This window comes from Balaenoptera borealis, assembly GCF_965194805.1.
Source record: "Balaenoptera borealis genome assembly, chromosome: 7".
NCBI lineage: Eukaryota > Metazoa > Chordata > Mammalia > Artiodactyla > Balaenopteridae > Balaenoptera > Balaenoptera borealis.
Window position 1 is genome coordinate 65,635,207 of NC_138864.1, and position 23,705 is coordinate 65,658,911.

General features: G+C 35.9%; 1 protein-coding gene across 2 annotated transcripts in view; it reads left to right on the forward strand.

The window, feature by feature from the left end:
* Positions 1 to 23,705, forward strand: part of LOC309631767 (uncharacterized protein) — a 334,396-nt gene that overhangs the window by 38,879 nt on the left and 271,812 nt on the right. For both annotated transcript variants that reach the window (XM_082398697.1, XM_082398696.1), the window contains exon 2: positions 10,913 to 11,014. In XM_082398697.1, coding sequence (XP_082254823.1) covers positions 10,913 to 11,014 — 102 coding nt within the window. The remainder of the gene's footprint in view (positions 1 to 10,912; positions 11,015 to 23,705) is intronic.

The following is a 23,705-nucleotide window of genomic DNA, read 5'->3' on the forward strand; positions in this document are numbered from 1 at the left end:
CAATTTCTCTTGTTATATTGTCAATTTATACTTTTTATTGAATACATGAACTAGTTTCTACCATTTTATTTTGTATTTTCTGTTTACATCGCTTAATTTTTTTTTTCTAATTTTCCTACTTTTTGTAAGAATGATAAAGTTTAATTTATTCCTTTCAGCTCTTTGTTTTTAATCCCTGGGCTGTTTATGGAAGCTATAGATAGCATTTTCAGTCTTTCCATATCTGTTGCTTAGAATGCCTAGAGTTCTATCATTTTTAGTTATACAGTTATATTAAATTTGCTAATATTTTATTGAGGAACTCTAGATTTAAAAAATTTAAAAATATCATTATTTACACAATACTTAAAAAGCTTTTTGTTATGAAAAATTTCAAACATGCATATGTTTTTGACACCAGTATAGTGAATTATCTTGTGGCTGGTATGGCTTTAACAATGATTACAATTATAAAAAAATGGTCAACCTTTTTCACCTATTAACATTCCCTACTTTGTATCATTTCTTAAGTAACCATTTCAGTATTTGTTTCTAAATGATATTCTTAAAAATGTAATCACAATGTCATGATCACTCCTAAAAATTTACTTAATGTCATGTAATATCCAGTCAGTGTTCAAATATTCCCGATGGTCTCATAATTTTTTTGTTGTTCAAATAGGGATCTAAATAGGGTTCACAATGGCAAGCATTTGAAAAGACTCATCTGAAATCTATTTTAATTTGTGTTTCCCCCTCCTTTCTCTTTTTTATTTTTCCATTGCAATTATTCTGCAAATTTTCTTACAGTATGGATTTTGCCAATTGCATCTCATGGTTTTCTTTAACAGGTTTCTTTCTCCCTCACTTTTTATAAATAAGGAGTTAGATTTAAAGGCTTGACCAGATTCAGTCTGATTTTCTTTTTTTTTTTTTTTTCTTGCAAGAAAGTTTCATAAGGATATTCATAGAGAGCACAGGATGTCTGGTTGTTTCTCTTCTGTTGATGTTAGCAATCAATTGATGATCAACGCCTGGATATATTATTTTATTAGGAGTTGCAAAATGATGATGTTTTATTCTCCTTTTAAAATTTATTACCTGAAATACTTCTATAAAGAAACTTTCCCTAATCAACTATTTAATTACCCTCAAATATTCTGAATTCATGCAAGAAAGTCAGGATATATAAGTTTTCAAAATAATGACTTGGTTCCCTAGTATTTTGCTAAGGTGTGCAATACTTTTTTAAAAGTGTCATTGTGTATCATGAATTTTGGCATTTTTGATTTTTCAATCAATTGCAGTTATTATTCTTGTTGATTTTCAAATTGTCCATATTTTGACTAGAAAAAATTTTATTATCTCTTGAATCCTTTCTATCTGTCCTCAGTAGTCTTTGATAGATTTTTTGGTTCCTGGCTTGACAAAATGTTCTATAGAATCATCTTTTACATTTCCTGCCCTATCTTAGAATCCTCTATTTGTCCAAGGAGTACTAGTTCTTTTAGTGGAAAAATAATATTTAGAAAGCACAAACTGTGTATTAAACATGCTATTGCCTTTTTAGTGAACAGAGCTAAGAAATGTGTGTGTGTTAAAAATAAAGTATATCATGATTTCATATTGATAATTTCAATTCCAATTCAAGAACATAGAGATTTTACTTAACCTTTTTAGTCTTACATTTGCTTCTCTTTGCATTCTGCCAAAAATTCTGGTTCCCACCAATACCAGTATAATTATTCATTTGCTTTTTTTTTTTAACAGTACACTTAGTATAGCAATACTAACACTACCTCCAATGGTATGATTACTGAAAACAGTTTACGAATTTTTTTTGCAGCTCTTTTTGTATATTTGCAGCTTAGTGTGTATTCCACTAAGCATGTAGGATCAAATTACTGTATTTTAAAAACACTTGAAATAATGATGTGTGCAGTTATGCTACTAACTTGTTACACCATTTAATTTATCAATATTTTTGCTTTTGCTTTTTTAGAGATTGCTTTAAAATTTTTAAATTTTACAATTATGTGAAATATTTATATGTTCCCAACATCAAATACACAAAGCAAGATATATTCTGAAAATTCTAGCTTTATCCTTGTTCCCTTTTGCTTGTTCCCTCCCTTCCCCTGTACGTAACTCTGTTAGTCAAGTTTCTCCAGAGAAACAGAACCAGTATATCATATATATAATTTATTATGAGGAATTGGCTCATATGATAATGTAGGTTGAAAAGTCCCACGATCTGCAGTCGGCAAGCTGGTGACCCAGGAAAGCTGTTGGTGTAATTCAGTCTGAGTCTGAAGACCTGGGAACCAGGGGAGCTGATGATGTAAACGCTACTCTGAGGGCAGGAGAGCATGAGATGAGATGTCCACCCTTCTAATGCAGTCCTTCTCCACCTCTGTTGTCCAGGGGGGTGCTTCAGCCTCACCCCCAGGTTCCGGATGTATAGTTATTAGTTGATCTTCTTATGAGGAGGAATAAAGTCTGGAATGACCTATGTCACTGTCCTGATGACCCTCCTTGAATATCTGCAACATACTTATATCAAAGTCACTTAAAATATACTTATATCAAAGAGCAAATTTATCTTTCTATTGTTGAAATTGTTAGTTGACTTTTTTTAGTGTTATTTTTCTTTTGTGCTTTTGAGCTCATTCTGAAAGGTAATTATACTTTTTTCCTCTCTGTGCCTACTCACATTTTCTAGCTCTTTTTACGTACGGTTCCCTAACACCAGAACAAGATTTTATTTTTTTCAGTTTGGTGACATTGTCCTTTGCTAGTATCAGTATTATCACAGTCACTGAGCCAGTCATGGTGTTTGTTACATCGTAATTTTAAAAAATTTTAATGCTCTGTATGTTAAGCTAATATTAAGTACTGAGAGACTGGCATATCTTATTGGTGGGATACTGTAATCTCAAGTATTGATCAGCAGCTTTGTTCATACTTACTGGCAGTTTTACCCATTCCTTTACCTTACCTTTCTTGCCTCCTCTTTCTTATCCTAACACCATTACCAAAACCTCCCTTAGCCTCTCTTTACAACTCAGCTCCTGCATGTCTCCTTCCCTGTCTCATTGGCCATCAATAAAACAATCAAACAAACACCAAATGTTGAACATTGGCTAGACAGGACACAATTTAAGTCATCAGACAAGCTAAGGCTATCCTTTCTTGTTTGGCTGGAGATAGAGCCGAAGTTAGAGTGCTGTTCAGATAGTAGAAGTTGTCCAGAGGTGGCATTACCAGAGCTTCTCTCAGGGTAGCTACAATTGGGAAGTTTGTGTTGAAGTTCTGACTACACCTACTACATGGGGGATGGCAGCTCTGAGTAGTGCTTAGGTTGAAGTAGACTATATCCAAAAAGGCAACACAACTAGTAGCTGCCAGAGGGATGAGGTGTCTCATGAACCTATTATTTTGGTATTTAAAAATAATATAAAATCTGACTCATTTGTATTTTTCTAATGTGCTTCCCATTTTATTTCCATCTTTATTGAGGCATAACTAACATATAACACTTATATTTTGACATCACAATCAATGACACAAGATACTCAATTCATGGTGGAGAAGAAAAATTTGTTGAACAACCCCTTCCTTTTTTTTTTTTTTTTAAACAAGAGTGATATACACAGTAGCAAAAATGTAAATTGAACAAAAGTACATTCTTTTGGAAAACTTTTTCTTTTTAGACATTCACAGTCCTCAGGAGGAGGTGCAAATAGTTTCACAAAGCAAAACTTTCTTTGCAAGACTAATTCTTACTCAGTTTAAAGTTTTCCAAACAAGTAGGATATGAACATGAGGGCACTGAAATTTCTATCAGTGTTTCAGTCCTGGAATATCTATCTATATATTTATATTTTGAAACTAAAGATGATGACACAGAATGTGAAATGCTTTCTTTGAATCAAAAACTGCACTATGAAACACAGTGCAGTCCCTGCCAAAAAGCTAAGAGCTGTTCGAATAGAACTCTCCAAAGTTATCAATATTTTTATCAAGTTGTAAAAAGGTGAAATTCTTTGAAGACAAAGGAATCAGAGGAAAATATTTGAAAGTAGTTTATAACCATCTTGTTAACATTTTTCTGGCCAGGGCTGAGTCAGAGAGAACTTTTACAGCAGCTGGAAAATTCTACAAAAATATATCTATGGCTAACAATGCCTCTGTTGACGCAGTTTGTTTTTTAAACTAAATAACACTTCGTGTTTTAAACTAAATAACATTATTTTCCCCAGTTGTATATAATTAAAATTTATTCACTATAATGTAGTATGTGTTATTTTTGACTAATATTTTACTTCTATTAGTTTATTTACTCATAATTTTTATTAGAATGAGAATGTATATTGAAGTTTATATTAATATTTAACAAATATTTTTAGTGATATTTTGTAAAAGACATATATTAAATATTTGAAGTGAGTTAAAATTGTTTTACTCATTTTAAAAGTTTAATGAATTATGAACACACTCAGTAAAATACCATTATTGATACTAGTTTAGTGTTATATAAGAGAAATAGAAAAATACGGCATTTTCATTCCAACCAAGAGTGTCACAAGCAGCTCCATGAAGGTGGTGCCACAACATGCTGGAATCAGCTTTCACTGGCTTGCAAGAACCAGTTATTAAAATGTCAAGGAATATTGTAAGTCAGCCGTTACACACAGTCATTATTACAAATTATGTGTAATATTTTTAAAAATTACCATAAATATTTCCAAAGTGACAACAGTGAAATACAGAGAAAAAAAAATAGCTTACCTCTTTTCACATTAAGGTATATAAAGTTAAAAAAATTAAGTTATACAAACTTACAATTAAATACATTATATGAAAAACAAAGTTAATAGATATTCAAAATGTATCACTTCCTAGTTATTTTACTACATTTTTCTATTATCTATGCTGTTAGGGTTATCTATGTCTATTGTATTTTTATGGTTGATATATGATATAGCAGTGTGATACTATGTATGTATCAGTTCCCACTCTGTGTTAGTGATATCTTGTTGGTAGTTTGCAGTTGGCCATCGTGGGAGTATTTTCCTGTAGAAATTGGCAAATTCTACAAAGCAGGGCTTGATTTATTGTTTTGTTGATATAATTAAACTTAAAAGTGTGCTGTGTATTTGTAGCCATTAAATGGTGAATAACACAAAAAAGAAGAAATACTCTTCCAGTATTTAAAACTACTATTAAAGAAGTCCTTTACATCACTGATGAATGAGTCAAGTTCTGACATAGTTCATTATTTTATCTTACTTGTTAAGGTAAAGGGAAATGTCAACAAGCATTCATGTTGGAACTACACTAACTTGTCAATCACAATTACAGGTTGGCTATGGATATAAGAGTTCAGCAAAAATCAACAAAAGCATTCTGTGAAAATCAATGGACTATATAGAATTTATGATAAAGGGTATTGTATATTTTATTATTTTTAAATTGGAAAAATTATTAAAATCATTTAAATAAAAATAATTAAAAATAATTTAATTAAAATTATTTAAAATTGTAAGACACATACATTCCCTCCCACCACAGCTATTCTTTTAAACATTTATCAGCACATCAATGGCAGTTCTGGATTTAAAACAAAATTTAACAGTGTTGTTGAAGTATAATTGATATACAAAAAACTGCACATATTTAATGTATAGGATTTGATGGGTTTGAACATCTGCATACACCCATGAGCCATTACCACAATTAAGCTAATAAACATCCACCACGTCCAAAAATTTATTCCTGCCCCCCATCTTTTTCTGTGGTAAGACCAGTTAACTTGAGATCTCTTAACAAATTTTTTAATGTACAATACAGCATTGTTAAGTATAGGCACTATGTTCTAAATTGCAAACTGTGATAAATTCTGTAAGTAAAAATACAGGGAGCTTTGATTGCTTGTAACAAGAAGAGCGGCTATAGTCCAACGTTCATCAAAGTCTTCCTTGAGGTTGTGGTATTTGAACTAAAATTTGAAAGGCAAGTAGGATGTTATGATACAAAACAAGGAGAAGCATCGGGAGCAGTGAGAACAGGAAAGAGGGCTAGTGTGTTTGGGAATGGAAATACTAGGGGCAGAAAGTGGACAGAAATGAGAGTAGGAAGACATGCAGGGGCTGGAGTATGCAGAGCCTTGAGAAACGATTGAGAAGTTTGAGTAATTGAATCATATGATTTGATATGTATTTTAAAAAGATCACTTTGTGAAAAATACTTTGGAAGGAAGCCAAAGTGTGGGTCATCAGTCACTTAGAAGGCTAACGTGATGAAGGCAGTCCTGTGAGTGATCATGGAAGCTTAGCCTTTGGGGGTGGTGATAATACTGCAGAGAAGTGAATGATTAGAGAGATATTTAGGAAGCAAGATCGATAGGACTTAATGATGTATTAGATATTGAGAATGAGGGAGAGGGCAGTTTCAAAAAGTTTTACTGTTTTTTTTTTTATGAACAACCAGAAGAATGGTACCAATTATTGACTCAGAGGAAGGTGACAGAGGGCCCAGTCTGAGTTCAAGTTTTGGACATTCTAAGTTTGAAGTGCCTTTGAGACCTCACAATGGAGATGTTGGTCGTTAATTAGATATAGCATGCTAATGCCTTTTATATGGTATTATCATTTGGTTTCTCTTTTCAGACTGTGAACTCTTTGAGGCTAGCAAACATATATATCACTCAAAGTTCTTATTTTCAGGTAGCAGATACTCCAATTAAGCAGGAGCTTATTGAAAAGATATTGGGTGCCTGCCAGGTTTAATGTAAGGCTAGAACACTATGTATGGAAAAATGTTTCTAGGAACAAAGCTCCAAATCCCATATCAGAACTGGTGCAATGAGGAAACCATGGCAGAACATCAATCTACACCTGTACTGCTGCCCCTTTGGTGCCAACACCTCAACTTTACCACAGCTTCTACCACATGCCATTTCTGTGCCCTGACCTTGCAGCCTCCATCTGCAGACAGTGTGGATGTGTCAGAGTCAGATATGGTTGTACTTGATTGCCAGAGCCTAGGTCACGAGGTTATTCTCCGTTTGCAAGAATGACTAGGAATGTGAGTGTCTAACATACTCAGCCCCTTTAAGGGAAGAAGCTTTTGCTCTTCCACCGAGATAATAAAGTGGAGGCACTGCACATAAAGTAGAAAGAGGTTTAGATTTTGCATGGCTAACACAAATAGCAGATTTCCCCTTACATATATCTTATTCATCTTTGTATGCTTAGCACCTTATGTAGCAGATCTGAAAAAGTAATTTATTTTGAATTGAAAAATTTTAAACAATGAATTAGAGTAATTCAGGTAAAAATTTTCTTCTTCATTTTGATCATTTAGACAGTCTTTCTATTACTAGATTATTATACATCATTTTAATTTGTTTGTTGTAAGCTAGCCTCACTGTGATATTCCATACTTACTATTATACTTTGTTCTTTAGAAAAATATGTATTTTTTTCAAAACAGCAGTGGCCTTACATTTCTTATTTGAGGGACATAGGGCACATTTCAGTACCCAAAATGTTTTAGACATTTTATTTAAGGAAAACATTTTTTTCCATTTCTCCTTTCCTACCTGTGCCTTATAATGCTAAACAAATAAATAATATCTGACATTTCCTGTTGTTCTATGACGTATTTTTGCCCTAGAACTTATTTCACATTCCATCAGTCTCATTCAGATTGATGGAGTGCGATCATTTAGCACTTCTCTTGCCTCCTTCCTTTTTATGTTTTGGGCTTTCTAAGTTTTATTTTTCCCTTCAAAAATTTGAAAAAAAAATTGAAAAACCCGCATTGTATTCATAAGCTATAATAGATGAGCAACAAAGATTCTAGTTGAACCTTGTTTAATGGTGGTGATGATTAATGAGGAAGCAATTTCTTATTAACTTGCGAAAGTAATCTCACTAGATCATTTCTCCCTCAGACATGCAAATCAGACAGTTTTACTTGCTTATTCCTATTATACGTTTCATGTTTTGGTGTAAAAAGAAGGCTTTTGTTTTTTTCTCCCATCAGTGTTGCAGTTTTTCTTGATACTAACGTCTTGAGTTTTTTCTTTCTATGATAGCAAGAACTGTTGTTAGAAGAGGCATGCTGTGTTATAATGCTAATTACCTGTCCATTTACTCCAAACCTTGTGGTAGTTTGTAGTGCGTCACTTATACTAGAACCATATGTGTTAGAATGCTCCTCCCTGTGTTGTTTTAAGTTAGCATTGGCCAAAAGAGGACTTTATGCAAGATTTGGAAGGCAGAAGTGAAGCAGTAACCATTTTACTAGAAGGCCGACATGGTTAGATGCAGTGACTGACAGATGCAGAGGTGCCCGTGGGTGCTGGCAGGTTCCAGCTGGCTGTTGGTCTGCATCCAGCTTTTCTTTCTGATGGTTGACCCACAGTGGTTCCAGGCCCACTCCCAACTCTCTGTAGTGGACTCAGAGGAGTGGTAGCTGCACAGAAGCACACTTCCCGTAGAGCTTCCTTTGAAGTCCTTTCAAGTCCCATTTCAGTGGTTGGATGTGCTTGGCTTTTCAGATTGCCTGGCTGGTCACACTCACTCTGATCCTCCAACTTCTTGGACCTCCTGAGCTTCTTGAGCCTCCTTTGCCCAGCTTTTCCTCTAATTTTGTGAGATCTAACTCCTATAATAAATCTCTTAGCCTGAAACTCATGGTGTTTCTGGTTTCTGGTTGAACCCTGACTGATTCAGTTCTTCGTGCTAAAACTTAAAACTTGTTCTGATACCTTTTTCTTTGCTGTTTGTATTTGTCGTGAATTACTTTTTTTTTTGCAAGCTCAAGACTTGTCTCTTGTCTTAAATAATTTTATTTCCATTATTGGCAAGAAGTCTAAATTATTTTTTCTAGAGTTATTTAGTGTTCTCCTTCTGGTGAATTCTGAGCACATAATTAATGTCTGCATTAGTTTTCTACAATTTATTAATTTGAAAACGTGAGATAATTACGCATCCCAGTGTAGTTGTGAGAATGTTAATAAATTGTAAAGCATGTTATAATTGGTAGTCACTAATTTATTCTCTAGATATATGTGAACTTTCTCTATTCTGTCCTTAGTAAGAGAAGATACACTAAAACAACAATAACAACAACAACAAAACCTGTTTTGTCGTTGGGAACTTGGGTGTGTTATCCCACCATTTCTAGATGGAAGATATATTGCTTAATTTAGAAATAAAAAAAGTAAAACAATAAGTGAAATATATATGAACGGTGATATGAAATAATGATATTTATAAGAGTAAAAATTGGGCTCCTTTTACGTATCTGACATGGACAAATGTTAAATCAACTTTGTTACATATTCTTAATGGAATGTTATGTAGCATTAAAATGTTTATGAAGACTTTATAATAACTTGGGAAAATGTTTAAATATTAGTGGAAACATAAGATATGGACTACTACATATAAAAAAAAACTGGAAGGAAATACTTTAAAATATCAATAGTAGTGGCCCGACAAGTAAATTTTTTCTTTGTCTGTTTTCCTGTGGTTTCTAAGTTTTGTTACCTTTAAAATAAAGTATAAACTTTATTTGGTAAGTTGTGAATTGCTGTTGAGAATGGTATTCTGCTGTTTATTCATAGGTGTGACTCACAATAAAATGATAGGGAAGCCAATAAATTGCTTTTTATTTCATTGGCATAGCTCAAGAGGTATGTGAGCAAACTTCTTTTCTTAAATAGCTGGCATACATTTTCTTTCTACTTTTTTTCCCCCCCACAATTATTGCTGGGTGTAAAGGCATTGGCACCAGTACAGCCTTTCATTTTCTGCAGAGGACTGCATGAAATATTTATATATTATATATCATTACTTAGAAATCAGTTTGTGATAAAGGGAGCCAGAACTCTTCCACGGGGTTGCTTCTTTCTGTTTAAAGAGGCATCTTTTCATTGGAGTGTAGTAATGGCTGTAGTACTTTGGCAAATAGCTATAAAACATGTAAACGTCCTCCGTTCTTGTATTAATCCATCAGGAAGCTTTCGGGGATTCTTCTTGTCTAAAATATTCATAGGCAGCAGAATGTCCTGAATGCCCTACAGAATTTGTGCAGAGCCAAGGGGATGATTGATAGTGAAGTTCTGTTCTGAGTCACTCACAGTATGTAATTCTATTTGTCTTGCCAAATACGGGAGAGCAGGCAACTCATAAAAGGTAAAGGTAATAGACACTGTATTTTCTTACATTTAAAGAAGAGCTTGGTGTCTCCACTTCACTGTACTCCACTGAATATAGCAAATTTTTATTAAATAAAATAAAATGCAGTTGCACCATTCTTTGTAGAGTGGTAAAAAGTGTTATTAAACAGATGTCATTTATTATATTGCACATTTCTCTTTGGTATATATTTGCCTGCTTGGGTGTATCTTAAGTAAATGAGGTTCAAATGCTTAGTTAAAGAAAAACCAGTCAGGGTGCCTACTATAAGCAGGGTATACAGTAGATATTCAATACATCCCTTAATGAATAAAAGTCACTATCCATCTTCCAGTATTTTTGACATTAGTGTTTTTAAGATATCATTCAGTTTTCCATTAAATCATTGTTAAAACTGAAATTCTGTTCAGGTTAATCTCATGAAGTCAGGTAATGCAACAGATAAGCAATAGACGATACTGCAACTGATAGCTGGATTTAGCACTTTGAACCACTCTTATTTCCTGAGGGCATGAGTGTATCATTTGCACTTGTTCGCAAGTCCTTGATCAGGACCTTGGAATTAGGTCTGGAGTTCTTGCTTTTGGTTTTCATTCTTCAGAATATAACCTATCATTGTTTATGTCAGATATTGTGCTGCATTTTATCTAAAATGAATTGCAATGTATTGGAAAGATAGAATAAGTTAATTACAGTGTTCAAATTTTATTTTTCTTTAGTAAAAAGATACTGGAGTTACAGAAATATAGCATCACTGTGAAGAAATTCTTGATGTATGAGACCACTGAAGTCAATTGGGACCTTCTACCTACAAGGAAGAGGTATTTGAGCCAAGAGTTGATTATAAGTGTGTATAATTTGGTAGACTATAATCAGTTAAACAGCAGGGGCCATATTTCAACATTATTCAATTTTCACTTTGCACATAGTAGGAAATCAATAACTATTGCATTAAGCAGAAACCTGGAAGAGTCTTAGACTGCAGGCAATAATCATTTAGGCAGAAATTGCCAAATGGTGGGTTTTCCACAGGAGACTCATTGGACCTTGAAATTTGGGTATTACTTTGACTGGTTTGTGTTACATTTTTCATTAAGCTTGCTTCTAATAATATCGCATGCTTTAGCATATCCCTTATCTTTATTCTTGGCATACAGAATATAGTTACCTTCCAATCTTTGAGACACACAATAAATTTTCCCAGAAATTTGTCCACTAGGCAGAGAAAAAATTGGCTGACATAGGTAACCAAAGATATATACACATGTCTAACCTATCCTGAAAACATCTTCCTGTCGATTGTAATTTGTTGAGAATTTTTATGCTCTTTCCACTGAAGTGAAGAAAAGTTGCTTTTCAAGTGGTATGAAAACAAAGTGGAATTTGTAGTCCTCTAAGTCTGTTAGTTTTTTTGCCCCTATGCAGAGGGGCAAAGATAGAATAGGCTACTTTAAAAAAATGTTTCAACTTTTATTTATAATTTAAAATAAGCACGAGAGGAGCATAATCTGATTTAAATTTTATAGAAATCATACTGTTATGTACTATTTTAGGGATTTGGGGGGAATATAAGTGGAAAGAAGAACATAAATTAGGAGGCTATTGCAGTAATTCAGGAACAAGATGGCAGTGGAGTTGGAGAATAGTGGACTGAGTCAGGATTTTTTTGGAGGTGAAATTGATAGGTCTTGATAGAAGATATTGGAGAGTGAGGGGAACTGTGATATAAAAAAATGGGCTGAGTTGTCTAGATTTAATTTGAAAATATGAAAGAAGATTGCAAAGAGTTTGCCTCTAAATATTTGATGTTTTACTTTTAAGTAGACATGAACTTAGTTGATGAGCTCTTTTTGATCAGATAAATTAAAAGAAGGCAGTGAAGTTAGTGGTTACAAGAACAGGTTTTGGACTCAGACTGCAAGGGTTGAACCCCAGTTCAATCAGGAGCTATTTACGTGAAGGAAAATTACTTTTATTTTCTATCCCTCAATTTCCTCATTTACAATTGTACCTATACGGAAGGTTGTGGCTAATAAATGAGGCAATTCACCTAAGGTACTTGGTACACTGAGGCCCAAGGTAAACACCCCATTGCAGCTATTACTTTTTTATAAAGTGGGCAGTTCACAGAGCCAGTCTAGATAGCTGAGAAACAAGAAAAGGTGATCTCAGATATCTAGATGTTTGAGGTGTACTGGGGTGAATTACCTGAATTTTCTCCTCTTCTACTCAAGTTCTAAAACTTTTAGGCTATCATATCTTTTGCAGAAATTAGTATCTGCCTTTGAAATATCTTGCTCACATGGAAAATTGAAACTATATAGAAATATTTTTAAACAGTTAAATTTACCATTGAAATTTTTATTTTTCTTAAGCCTTGAAAAAAATGTTTTACATGACATTAGTCTTTCCTAATAATACACACTGGCCATCTACCATAAGAGCCACCTTACAGCAACACTTGGTTTTTCTCTAGTTCTTTTATTAACTGGTATTTCCCTGGAGAGTCTGATTCCCTAAACGTGGTATGAGCTGACAACATGGATTTAAAGGCAGAGGATCAGTGCTGCTCTGATTATTGATGTTGCCACATGGGAGGTTCTGGCAACAGAATGGGTCGTTTCTGCCTGTCTCTATGGCTGCCCCTCTGAGGGGTGCTTAAGAGCAGGAGCCGTATCAATGGGAGGCAGTCTCATTAGTGCTGCAGCTGTCATCAATTAAAACTTCTCCTTGGCAAGGATAGTTCCTCTTCCCTCCACTTTGCTTGTAGTGCAAGTGTCTGCTTTTTTAATAAATTTATTTATTTATTTATTTTTGACTGCGTTGGGTCTTCGTTGCTGCGTGTGGGCTTTCTCTAGTTGCCGCGAGCGGAGGCTACTCTTCGTTGCGGTGCGCGGGCTTCTCATTGCGGTGGCTTCTCTTGTTGCGGAGCACGGGCTCTAGGCACGCAGGCTTCAGTAGCTGTGGCATACGTGCTCAGTAGCTGTGGCTCACGGGCTCTGGAGCTCAGGCTCAGTAGTTGTGGCACACAGGCTTAGTTGCTCCGCGGCATGTGGGATCTTCCCGGACCAGGGCTCGAACCCGTGTCCTCTGCATTGGCAGACGGATTCTTAACCACTGCACCACCAGGGAAGTCCCCAAGTGTCTGTTTTTAAAGAGTATCTTGATTTGGCTCTCTATTCCCATAGTTGACAGAGGAACAAATATAATATTTGCAACAACAATAACAGCAGTAATGCTTATTGAGGACTTATCTGCTTTACAAAATTTAAAAAAAAAAATTTAATACAATTTAAAAGGCTATTTTCCATTTACAGTATTACAAAATATTGGCTATATTCCTCGTGTTGTACAGTACATCCTTGAGCCTATCTTACACCCCAAAATTTGTACCTCCCACATCCCCATGCTATATTGCCCCTCCCCCCGTAACCACTACTTACCTGCTTTTTATCAATTTTATATATTTATCTTTTATGACCCTTGAAAAGGAGAGGAGAAATTGCTTATGTAGGCAAGTAAGTAACATGCCCCTGCCCTATTTCATTCACTTGTCCAGCTTTTAATTTTCCTTATTTCGTACCTAAGAACACAGAGAGTGTTCTGAACATGGAGCTGGGGAAGCCTGACTGGGTTTGGATTGAGAAAGGGAGTGGTTGGAAGAAGAATGAGTGTATTTAGATCGGAGAGAATTTGTGAATAGGAGGCTCCGCAGGCCTCTGTGGCGTTGCCTATAAGCAGTCCCAGTGTGTACTGTAATGGAACCAAGCGATTTTGACTTCAGTGTCCCAACTTGGACTTCTGCTTTGGAGCTGGTTTAAGACTGAGCAGCAAAGCAGAACCAGGACTGCATGTAGCTTGGGCATACTCTGTGCTTTCAAGAATCCAGGTGTGACATTCTTTTGCTAAATTAAGGATTCACAGCCATGGGTGCATTTACTCAGGTAAATGATATGATGAAAAGACTGCATGAGCCATTAGTTCAGTGGCAAGGGTTTAAATGAGAAGAAATGTGATATACATATAGATAGATATGATATAGATATCTAGATGTAGACAGATAATTGAAGTTTTGGGGGGAATGAAAATAACACTTATTTGGGGTTTGGCTAGCCACTGAGGCTTTATTTAGTGGAGGCTGTTTGGAATGCTATTGAGATTTTGTTTTGCTGAGTAGGGTACATCAGCTAGGGGATTTTGAATATATCAGCTGCGGTGGGGAGGAGAAATAGAGTTAGCAGGGATTGATAGGGCTGTGAGAATTTATTTTTTCCTCTGTGACTGTAATATAACTTCTCTTTTGTCTTCTGATGAAAATTTGATTAAAATATTCTTTTGACGTTGAATTCGTGTTTTATTTGGGTGTGTTTTGCACTAAGATGTATTCAAGGAGCATCAGGGTAAGAGCTGAAACTGTGAAGCTATCCATACTTAGAACAGTTTACATGGTGAAGGAAAAGGGGAATTGTGAAGTGCCCTCCCACCCACTGAGTACAGCAAAGAAAAGGAGCCCAGAAAACATTCATCAATGGGCTCTAATGCCTTTTCTAATGCCTGCCATATGATAGATACTGAAGAAATGCTTGTTGAACAAATTTTTATATTTTAGAATGAATGAAGAAGAGGTGCCTGGAAAATGGACATGCAGAGAGTTTACTTCATGAAAATTCCCCCAATGCTTGGGAATAGAAATGTGCCCATGTTCACTCCGAGCAAGTGAAGTACTTGAAAGGTGTGTGTATGCGCTCGTGCATCTGTGTGTGTGTTTTAAGGATTAAAAATACGCAAGAACTCTGCAAGAAATTTCATTTCTTTTTGTGGTTTAAGAATAAAACCAGCAAACCAGTACATTTATAGTACTTGAACCTCTAATATTAAGAATTTCTATTTGGGGACTTCCCTGGTGGCACAGTGGCTAAGGATCCACCTGCCAATGTAGGGGACACGGGTTCAAGCCCTGGTCCGGGAAGATCCCACATGCCGCAGAGCAACTAAGCCCGTGCGCCACAACTACTGAGCCTGCGCTCTAGAGCCCGTGAGTCACAACTACTGAGCCCACGTGCCACAACTACTGAGCCCACGTGCCACAACTACTGAAGCCCATGTGCCTAGAGTCCATGCTCCGCAACAAGAGAAGGCACCCTAAAGAGAAGCCCGTGCACTGCAATGAAGAGTAGCCCACGCTCGCTGCAACTAAAGAAAGCCCACGTGCAGCAACGAAGACCCAATGCAGCCAAAAATAAATTAATTAATTAATTAAAAAAAAAAAAGAATTTCTGTTTGATCTCTTAAGACCATTCTTCTCTTTCATGTTGGAGAGACATTTTACCATGGATGTGATGGTGGGTTATGGCAGTGTATCTTTGGTTAGGAAAGAGCAGGATAATAATTCATATAGAATGTATCTTGATTAGTTGTAGATTGCTTTCCTTTGAAGAACATGAAATGAAGCGTGACTTTAAACCACTGTGTTTTTTTTTTTTTTGATAAAGCGAGCTAAGTTTCTTCTAAGGATCTTCATCACAAGTGAAAACAAACAAGAATAAAACAAAGGCTATTATTTTTCTCTTTTTCAATTTTTTAATTTATCCTTCTTTTGGCTATATTGATGAAAAAAATAGATTGGAACCTAGTTGATTTATTAATTTAACCCTGATCAATGTGGATTGCTTGCAGGACTAGTTAAGTTAATGAGGAAAGTGACCAAAATGAATGGATTTTGAACAGCCAGATCTACATCATTCACCTTAACACATTATCTTTGTTTTAAACAAGCAATTTGGCAACAAAGCAGGTAACCTTAAAGGGAAGAGTCCTTTTTCTTATTCTTGTAGACATTGCCACTTTAATTCAAATTGTCTTTTTATGTCCAAAACAAGATGGATATATTTGAAACATTTGATTTCCTGAAATAGAGCTAGAAGTACTGGGACTGATATAAATGTAAGTGAAATCCAACAAAACTTCAGCAGACAATAGCACTTGAAAATTTTAAGTTTTATTTTCATTGTCACTTCCGGAAAGCTATGCAATGGAGAAAGAAGAAATGTATGATGGAGAATGAAGTAAGGTAATTAGGTACATATTCTGATCATGAATTTTATGCTTTTAAAGGATAAGTATATGCATGTGTGTGTGTGTGTGCGCATGTATGTGTATATATGTACATATACACAGAGGTCTCAAAACAACATTGATTTAAAACTAGTAATGTGCCTAAGAAGAGCTTCTCATTTGATGTCTATAATAGAGTAAAATTCACTGCTTTGAAATTGTAGCAAATAGAAATGAAACTTTGTTCATCTTCTGTGGATATCTTCTAGTCTGGATATAGCGTCTGACAGTGTTCTATTCTGATAACTTCTCTGATGTTTTTCTTCTTCCCCAAACAGTTTATTACAATTTGGTATGGCTTATAATATGAATTTAGAGATGCATTTTCACCTTCTTCCCAGAGAGTATTGTTATCTTTTAGCAACTCTTTTGTTGGATACAGCAGAAGGCAACTTGCCGTATTTTTCTTTTGAGGTGAATCCGTTTACAACAGCCTCCTAGTGATTTGTAGCTGAAAAGAATCCAATCGAAGGCACACATTTATAAAAGAATTTCTCAGTCCCCAAGACAAGGATTCTCACACGCTTATAGTGTATAACTCCCTCTGGGATCATGAGACAATATCATTTGTATAAACATATGTGGGTATTCTGTTTCTCTTAAGTCTATGTCTGTGCAGTATAGACATGTATTTCTTTTTCTGTGAAAGTAGAGAAGGATTGATAAAATGCACTGGAATAATTCTGATATTTCAATTAGAATATTTCTGATAGTTCCAGAATATTAGGAGCTGTAGAAAGAATTTGAACTACTTCTGTTAGTTGTCCCAAAAAATAACCAGGTAGAAAACAGGTCTGATAATGTGTGGAAAGGTTATGGACTAATCAATGGGATCCTCAGAGGACGGTTGGTGCCCGAGACTTGATTCCCAGTCTGCCCCAAGATTTAGTACTAATTAAAGTAAAATGAGCAATAAGATATGATGAAGTAAATAGTATTTGATCAGGACTTAATTCACAAGCACATGAAAAGAAGGGGAGAAGTGAAGGAAATACGGCAGCTCTGTAGTTTAGATAAACCAGACTCTTACTGTTTCCTGTAACAAACTTTAGAAAAAAGTCAAATACAAGATCTAAAGAGGTGATTTAGTTAGGTTTAAGGAATACAGTCCAAGAATACAGAGTATGTACACTTTGGTCGTCTAATCTCACCAAAAAATAGAATTAGACTGTTTAGATGAGGGCTTCACTACTGAAATCTGCCAAATACAATATCAACTGCATCAAGCCCTGTATCCCTGTTTATATCAGTTACCACAAGAAACCCAAAGCCCACTTGGATTATTTATTACTTGGATTCTCATTCCCATATGGCTCTGTGCAACAGCTAAGTAGGATCCCATTTCTCCCTTTCCTCCATTTCTTAAAACTCTTCTGCCCTCTAGAATACATTTGTCATAAGCAAAAATACCTCCTCTTTAGAACTCAGCATTGTCTCTGACCCTTTCGTTTTTTTTTTTTTTTTGCCATAACTTAAGTCAAATACTAAAGATAATATTTTGCCTCTGTAATTCTAGATGGGTGACTGCTTCCTTTCCCATACTCTTTGAACCAGTGGGCTGGGAAATGGTATAGATATACTACTTGCTCTTCATTGTTGTTTTCAAATTTTTCACCCTTTCTGCCCCTAAAGAGCCACAGCTTTAAAACTCATATCATCAGATTATAACACCCACTGCACCCTTGCACAGTCATCTGGAGACCCCAAGTTGCTTCTCTTAACTCTTTGAAGATTTCACTATCTGGATTACTGTCATTCTTTCTAGATTACCCCATTCACAATTTTGATGGGTTCAATAACCCAAGCGGAAGATCTTTTTAATACCCTTGTTTTCTTGATTCTTCCTTCTCCTGTGGTCTTCTCTCCTTCCTACGTCAGTTACTTATCCTCATGGTCACACTCTCAACTTTGTTACTACCATTGACTACTTTCCATCTTAAATATTAATTTCAGGGCTTCTCCCTCCTGTGTATCCAGCTTGTTCCCTCTAATATATGATCTCCAAAAATACTTTGTACCCATTGAGACATATAGTCTTTTGGTTATGTAACTTTAAAAATGTCTCTCAATGTAGTGGCCATGAGACTGCATCTTGCAGACCTCCTACTACAGCGACTGAATTGACAGAGGACCCCAGCAGCTGCGTTCGCCACCTGAAATCCATTGCTGCATTTGCACCAAGACCAATGTCTGAGTTGGTGGGCAATTTAAGGCAGACCCATTCTTGGGAGACATGGGACTCCTTTGCCAACTTTGTCTCAAGGACTCTGATGGCTTGCTGAACTTTCCTTAGACTGCATGATAGTCTAGGATACTTACACCCAACCTTGTATCCCACTTGTCAGAGAGATTGCATCATGGTCTGGCAGTTCTCCTAGCCCTCTCTGCCTCCATTCCTATTTCCTTTTACAGAGGCATTCTCCCTCATAAAATTTTTACACTTTTAATCCCATTTTGCATCTGACTCTTGGAGGAGTGGGACTAAATACTCACTCTGCTCATATTCTTACTTCCATCCTTACCCATATTAGACTCCATAGTTCACTCACTTTTGTATTCCTTCAACTCTCCTACTCCTTTTTCACTTTGTCACACTTGCCTGGCAAACCCCAAATCCTTCTCATAGCCAGTAGTTTGCCTACTCTGTGCCTGCATCTCTGTAGCTGAATATGTTGGACACAAAACCATTCTGAATCATCTCATTTAAAATTCAAGACCAGCAATGTTTAAGGGTGATCCTCTTACGCCTTCCTATTTCATATAGGGCCTTGTGGACTGTTGAAGAGCTTTGGAAGATATGATCGAGAATTTATGTTTTAAAAGGATTCCTCTAGTTGCTGGATGGCTAAATGACTCTAGTGGGTTATTTAGAGGTTATTTACTTGCCCCCCTCTCCATGTTTAGTCTCTCTGTCTTCCATTAATATTTAGCTGGTCACTTGGTTACCCAGAATTAAGACTGTACTTTCCAGGCTGCCCCTGACCCCAACCCCCTTGCAGTTATGTGTGGCAATGAAACCAAATTCAGCCCTAGGGATGGAAATTGGAAATGTTAAGTGTAACTTTCAGAAACTGACTTTTAAAAGAGGGAGACTTTCCTCTTCAACCTTCCTGGCTACATGCTAAATCAGATATGGACTTATGGCTGAAGCTTGCATGAACATCTTAGACTGTGAGGGAAATCTTCTTCATTGTGGAGCAACATGATAGGAGTATGGGTCACTGATATCATAGAACATCATACCAACCCTGAACACTCTTTACCTGGACTATTTCACATGTGAGAAAAATAAACTCCTGTCTTGTTTAAGGTCCTATTATTTCTGGTGAACTGTCATATACACCAATACCTAATCCTAACTGATACAGGAGGAAGTGAGGACACAAGAAAACCTATTGTGATGTCATTTCAATAACCCAAGTGAGAAAGAACCGTGGCTTGGACTAGGTGACAGCAGTGGAAGTGGTAAAAATATTCAGATTCTGAGTGTTTAATGCGGTAGAATATTTGCTTGTGATGAGTAAAGGATAAAAAAAGTCAAAGTGATCCAAAATCCAAAGGTGTGAACCTGGGTAACTGGTGGTGCAGTAAACAAAAAAAAAAATGGGACCACAAGAAGAGAAATAGGTTTAGAAGGGAAAAGGATGAGCTCACTTTAGACACTATTGTTCTCTGTTTGAAGTTCTGCCAGGATCACATGGAGCTGTTCAAGATTTCTAAAACATTCAGATGTAGATCTGTGGATTATTCACATTGAGTTGATAGGTGGTCATAGAAGCATACAGGCTAAGGCAAAAGAGAAAGGAGGGGTGAGGATACTATTCTCTGGATTAATTCTCTACTGGGGATATTTGTAGTTAGAAAGCTTTATGTGGTATTGAAGTATGCAATGAAAAGATGCACTAACCTTTACTAAATTGTAAAATTAGACACTGGCTGCTTTTTGTTTGGCTCTGTTTTCCCATTCAAAAGAACATGTTCTTTCTTTATTCATGAAGGGCCTGAATCCAAATTCTCTTCAATGAAATTATTTTGGTAACTTTGGGTGAGTATTCTATGGCCTAGAGGTTGTATCACTATATTATCACACATTTGGTACAACAGTTCAGGAAAGCCTTTTATGTGAAAGGCAAAAATTAGCATAGGAACCAAAGAAGAATATAGCATAACTTCTTTTTGCACCCAAGGAGCAATCTTTTCATGTGGATATGTTGGCAAAATGTTGCTTACATCTAAGCCTACTTTGAAAATTAAAGCAAAAAGCTTCTCTTTTGGGAATAAAAAGCACAGCTTAAAGTAATTTTTTTCAGGAAGTTTTCTTGCCTTGAATATAAATGATCCTCTTATACATTGTTTTATTGACAGTATGGTCTGACATACAATATAGTGACATATGAGCCTTGTACACACCAGAATTCTTTTTTGATGTGTTGCTAATGGGTTTTTAAATTTTGGAAACAAATTTACAATTAAGAAGTAGCTAATAATTTTGGAGCATTTATGATTTTCTTTTACCTTGTTCAATAAAGGCAGCATGTTAAGGCGAAAATAGCATGGACTTCGGCATCAAGCTGATAGTGTTTTGAATACCACTCTGCCACTTGCTACTAGTGTGACCAGTTGGTTTATCTAAATAAAGAAAATCACTCCTCTGTTATAAGGTTGTGAGGATTAAATGAGGTGATGCCAATGAACTGTATTTCATATGGAACATTATGATCATAACAGAGTATTTTATAGTAATTGTTGTTGCTAGTGTAATTATTAATAACGATTTCCATCCATAACAGACACTGGCTTAGCATTCTTTTTGACGTAAAAAGAAAAAGAGAACTAATTTGTTTTAGCTGTAGAATAGTAATCCTCTCTTTTGTGCTGTTGCAGTGCTTCTTATAGATAATGTTCACATAAGCGACATACTCTCACAGGCATATGAAATTTCCATGGGTTATAAGTAATTCCTGGCAAGCTGGTTATTTTGTCACTCTCTCTACTACTCAGGAAAGTATATTGGGATACAAAAGGGATTTATTCATTTAACAACTATTTGATGAGAGCCTACTATATCTGAGGTACTGTCTTGATGAATGAAAAGGGATGGAATTAGCCACCTGAAGCATACAACCTAGTAGGTGTGAAAATGATGTGATTATATGAATAACCTTAAATGTGATCTAATTTTTCAAATGGATCATTTCCCAAACCTTGAAATTCTGACATGTAATGAATTATTGTGACATCCTTCACAACTAATTGAGATATTTCAGTATGTTGCAACTTTGGAGTTGAAATCTAATCCAAAGCATCATGATTTATGCTAAATCCATCTAGGGAGCAAGAAAACCATAATAGGAGATGATAGCTCACATGTATAATATCTTATTAATAGGTAATCACAGAATAGGTCGTGTGGTGAGGATTAGATAAGTACTTCAGGATAGCTCTGCTTCTTTCACATTCTGGCCTGATATTTTAATCAAGAGAAACCCAGCTTGAAACTAATGTGCATCCTTTTGGCTACTTTGACTTGTGCCCCCTCAACCCACTGCTTCCCTTGGAGGGCCTCTGGTGATTCCAGACTGTATCTAATGACAGTTTTCCTGTGGGAAGCACTTTGCCCTGGTGATAATGTCGTCTCTGCCCATCTACTCATACATATCAACGTGGCTTTCGACAGCAATGTGGGAAGCCATGCTTGTGACTCTGGTATAGAGATCAGCACAAGGGATTCTGGAAATGTATCATGGGTGGCATCAGAGCAAGCTCAAGAGAAACAGCTTAAAACTACATAGATTCAGAAGATATATTTTGGGTAGAACATGGAGTAATAATACTTTGTGGATTATTTTTCTTTCCTGTAAATATCAGTAAGACATTTTTAATAGTACAGGTTCATTTGTAACAAAGGACACACAGTTTAAGAATACAAATAATTTACACTCTTTTTAGTTCTCAAAGTTCACCTCTTTTTCATTCTGAAGGATGGGACTTGTAAGACAATCTTCTGATTCCTAGAGCTCTTTTATTCTTTAATTTGGCTCTACTATGAAACAGCTTTCATTTTATGGGCAAAAGATAAGAACACAAGTGGTTACACAGATATTTCCAGTGCACCATAAGGGATGAGAAATTACCACAAAGTGCCACTATCCTAGTTGCCTTAGGATTTTGGGGACATCTATTGGTTATGTTAAAATCTGCTTTTTTATGACAATGGAAACACAAGGAGCCACTGGAGCATTAAGAAAGACAGTGTCTGTGAGAGATAGGTAATAGGTCATTTAATCAACATGTTTGAGAGCTGCCTTCTTGCAAAGCAATACTCCCAGCTCTAGGGCCAAGTGGAGGCAGGTTCACAGTGGCACAAATAGGCAGTTCCCTTCAGTTAGTTCTAATTTCATGGTTTTAAAGGTGGTTCTAATTAGAATAAGGTTTAATTTGGTCACATCTAAAGTATTCATGGTTGTAATAAAAATTTCCCTAAATAAGCAAGACTTATACAATAAGCAAAAATTATCTTTGAGTTTCGGGACTTTCCTGCTCAGTGTGCCTTTATCAATACTGGATCCCCTCTGTCTATACCATCCCCACTAATTTTTTAAAAAATTTATTTATTTATTTAATTTATTTATTTTTGGCTGCATTGGCTCTTCGTTGCTGTGCTCAGGCTTTCTCTAGTTGTGGCGAGGAGGGGCTACTCTTTGTTGCAGTGCGGGAGCTTCTCATTGCGGTAGCTTCTCTTGTTGCGGAGCACGGGCTCTAGGCATGTGGGCTTCAGTAGTTGTGGCACATGGGCTCAGTAGTTGTGGCTCATGGGCTCTAGAGCGCAGGCTCAGTAGTTGTGACGCACGGGCTTAGTTGGTCCGCGACATGCGGGATCTTCCCGGACCAGGGCTCGAACCTGTGTCCCCTGTGTTGGCAGGCAGATTCTTAACCACTGCGCCACCAGGGAAGTCCCCCAGTAATTTTTTGATATTCTATTTCCAAGGAGTTTGTTAAAAGTTGGCCTAGTTAACTAGTTTTGCTATATATCTAAATTCTGAGAATCTTGAGGAAAGATGATTTAAGAGGGATGAGGGGAAGAAGGTTAGAAAGCCATATTCCAACAGCACAATCACACTTTATCCCAATAAGGTAAAAACAGGGGAAGCATTTAAACAAGCCAATGTGGCCACAAAATCTAGGTTTTAAAAGGGCATGCATAAAAGATGAAAAGAGGATAACCATGGGAGAATATGAAACTAGCAGATATTTGTGAGACATATTAAGAAGAACAAATTTATATCTTATTTATATTTAAAATAGATATAATAAAAAGGAACAAACTAATATCTTATTTATATTTAACATAGATATAATAAAAAGGAACAAACTATTGATGCATGCAAAACTTATTAG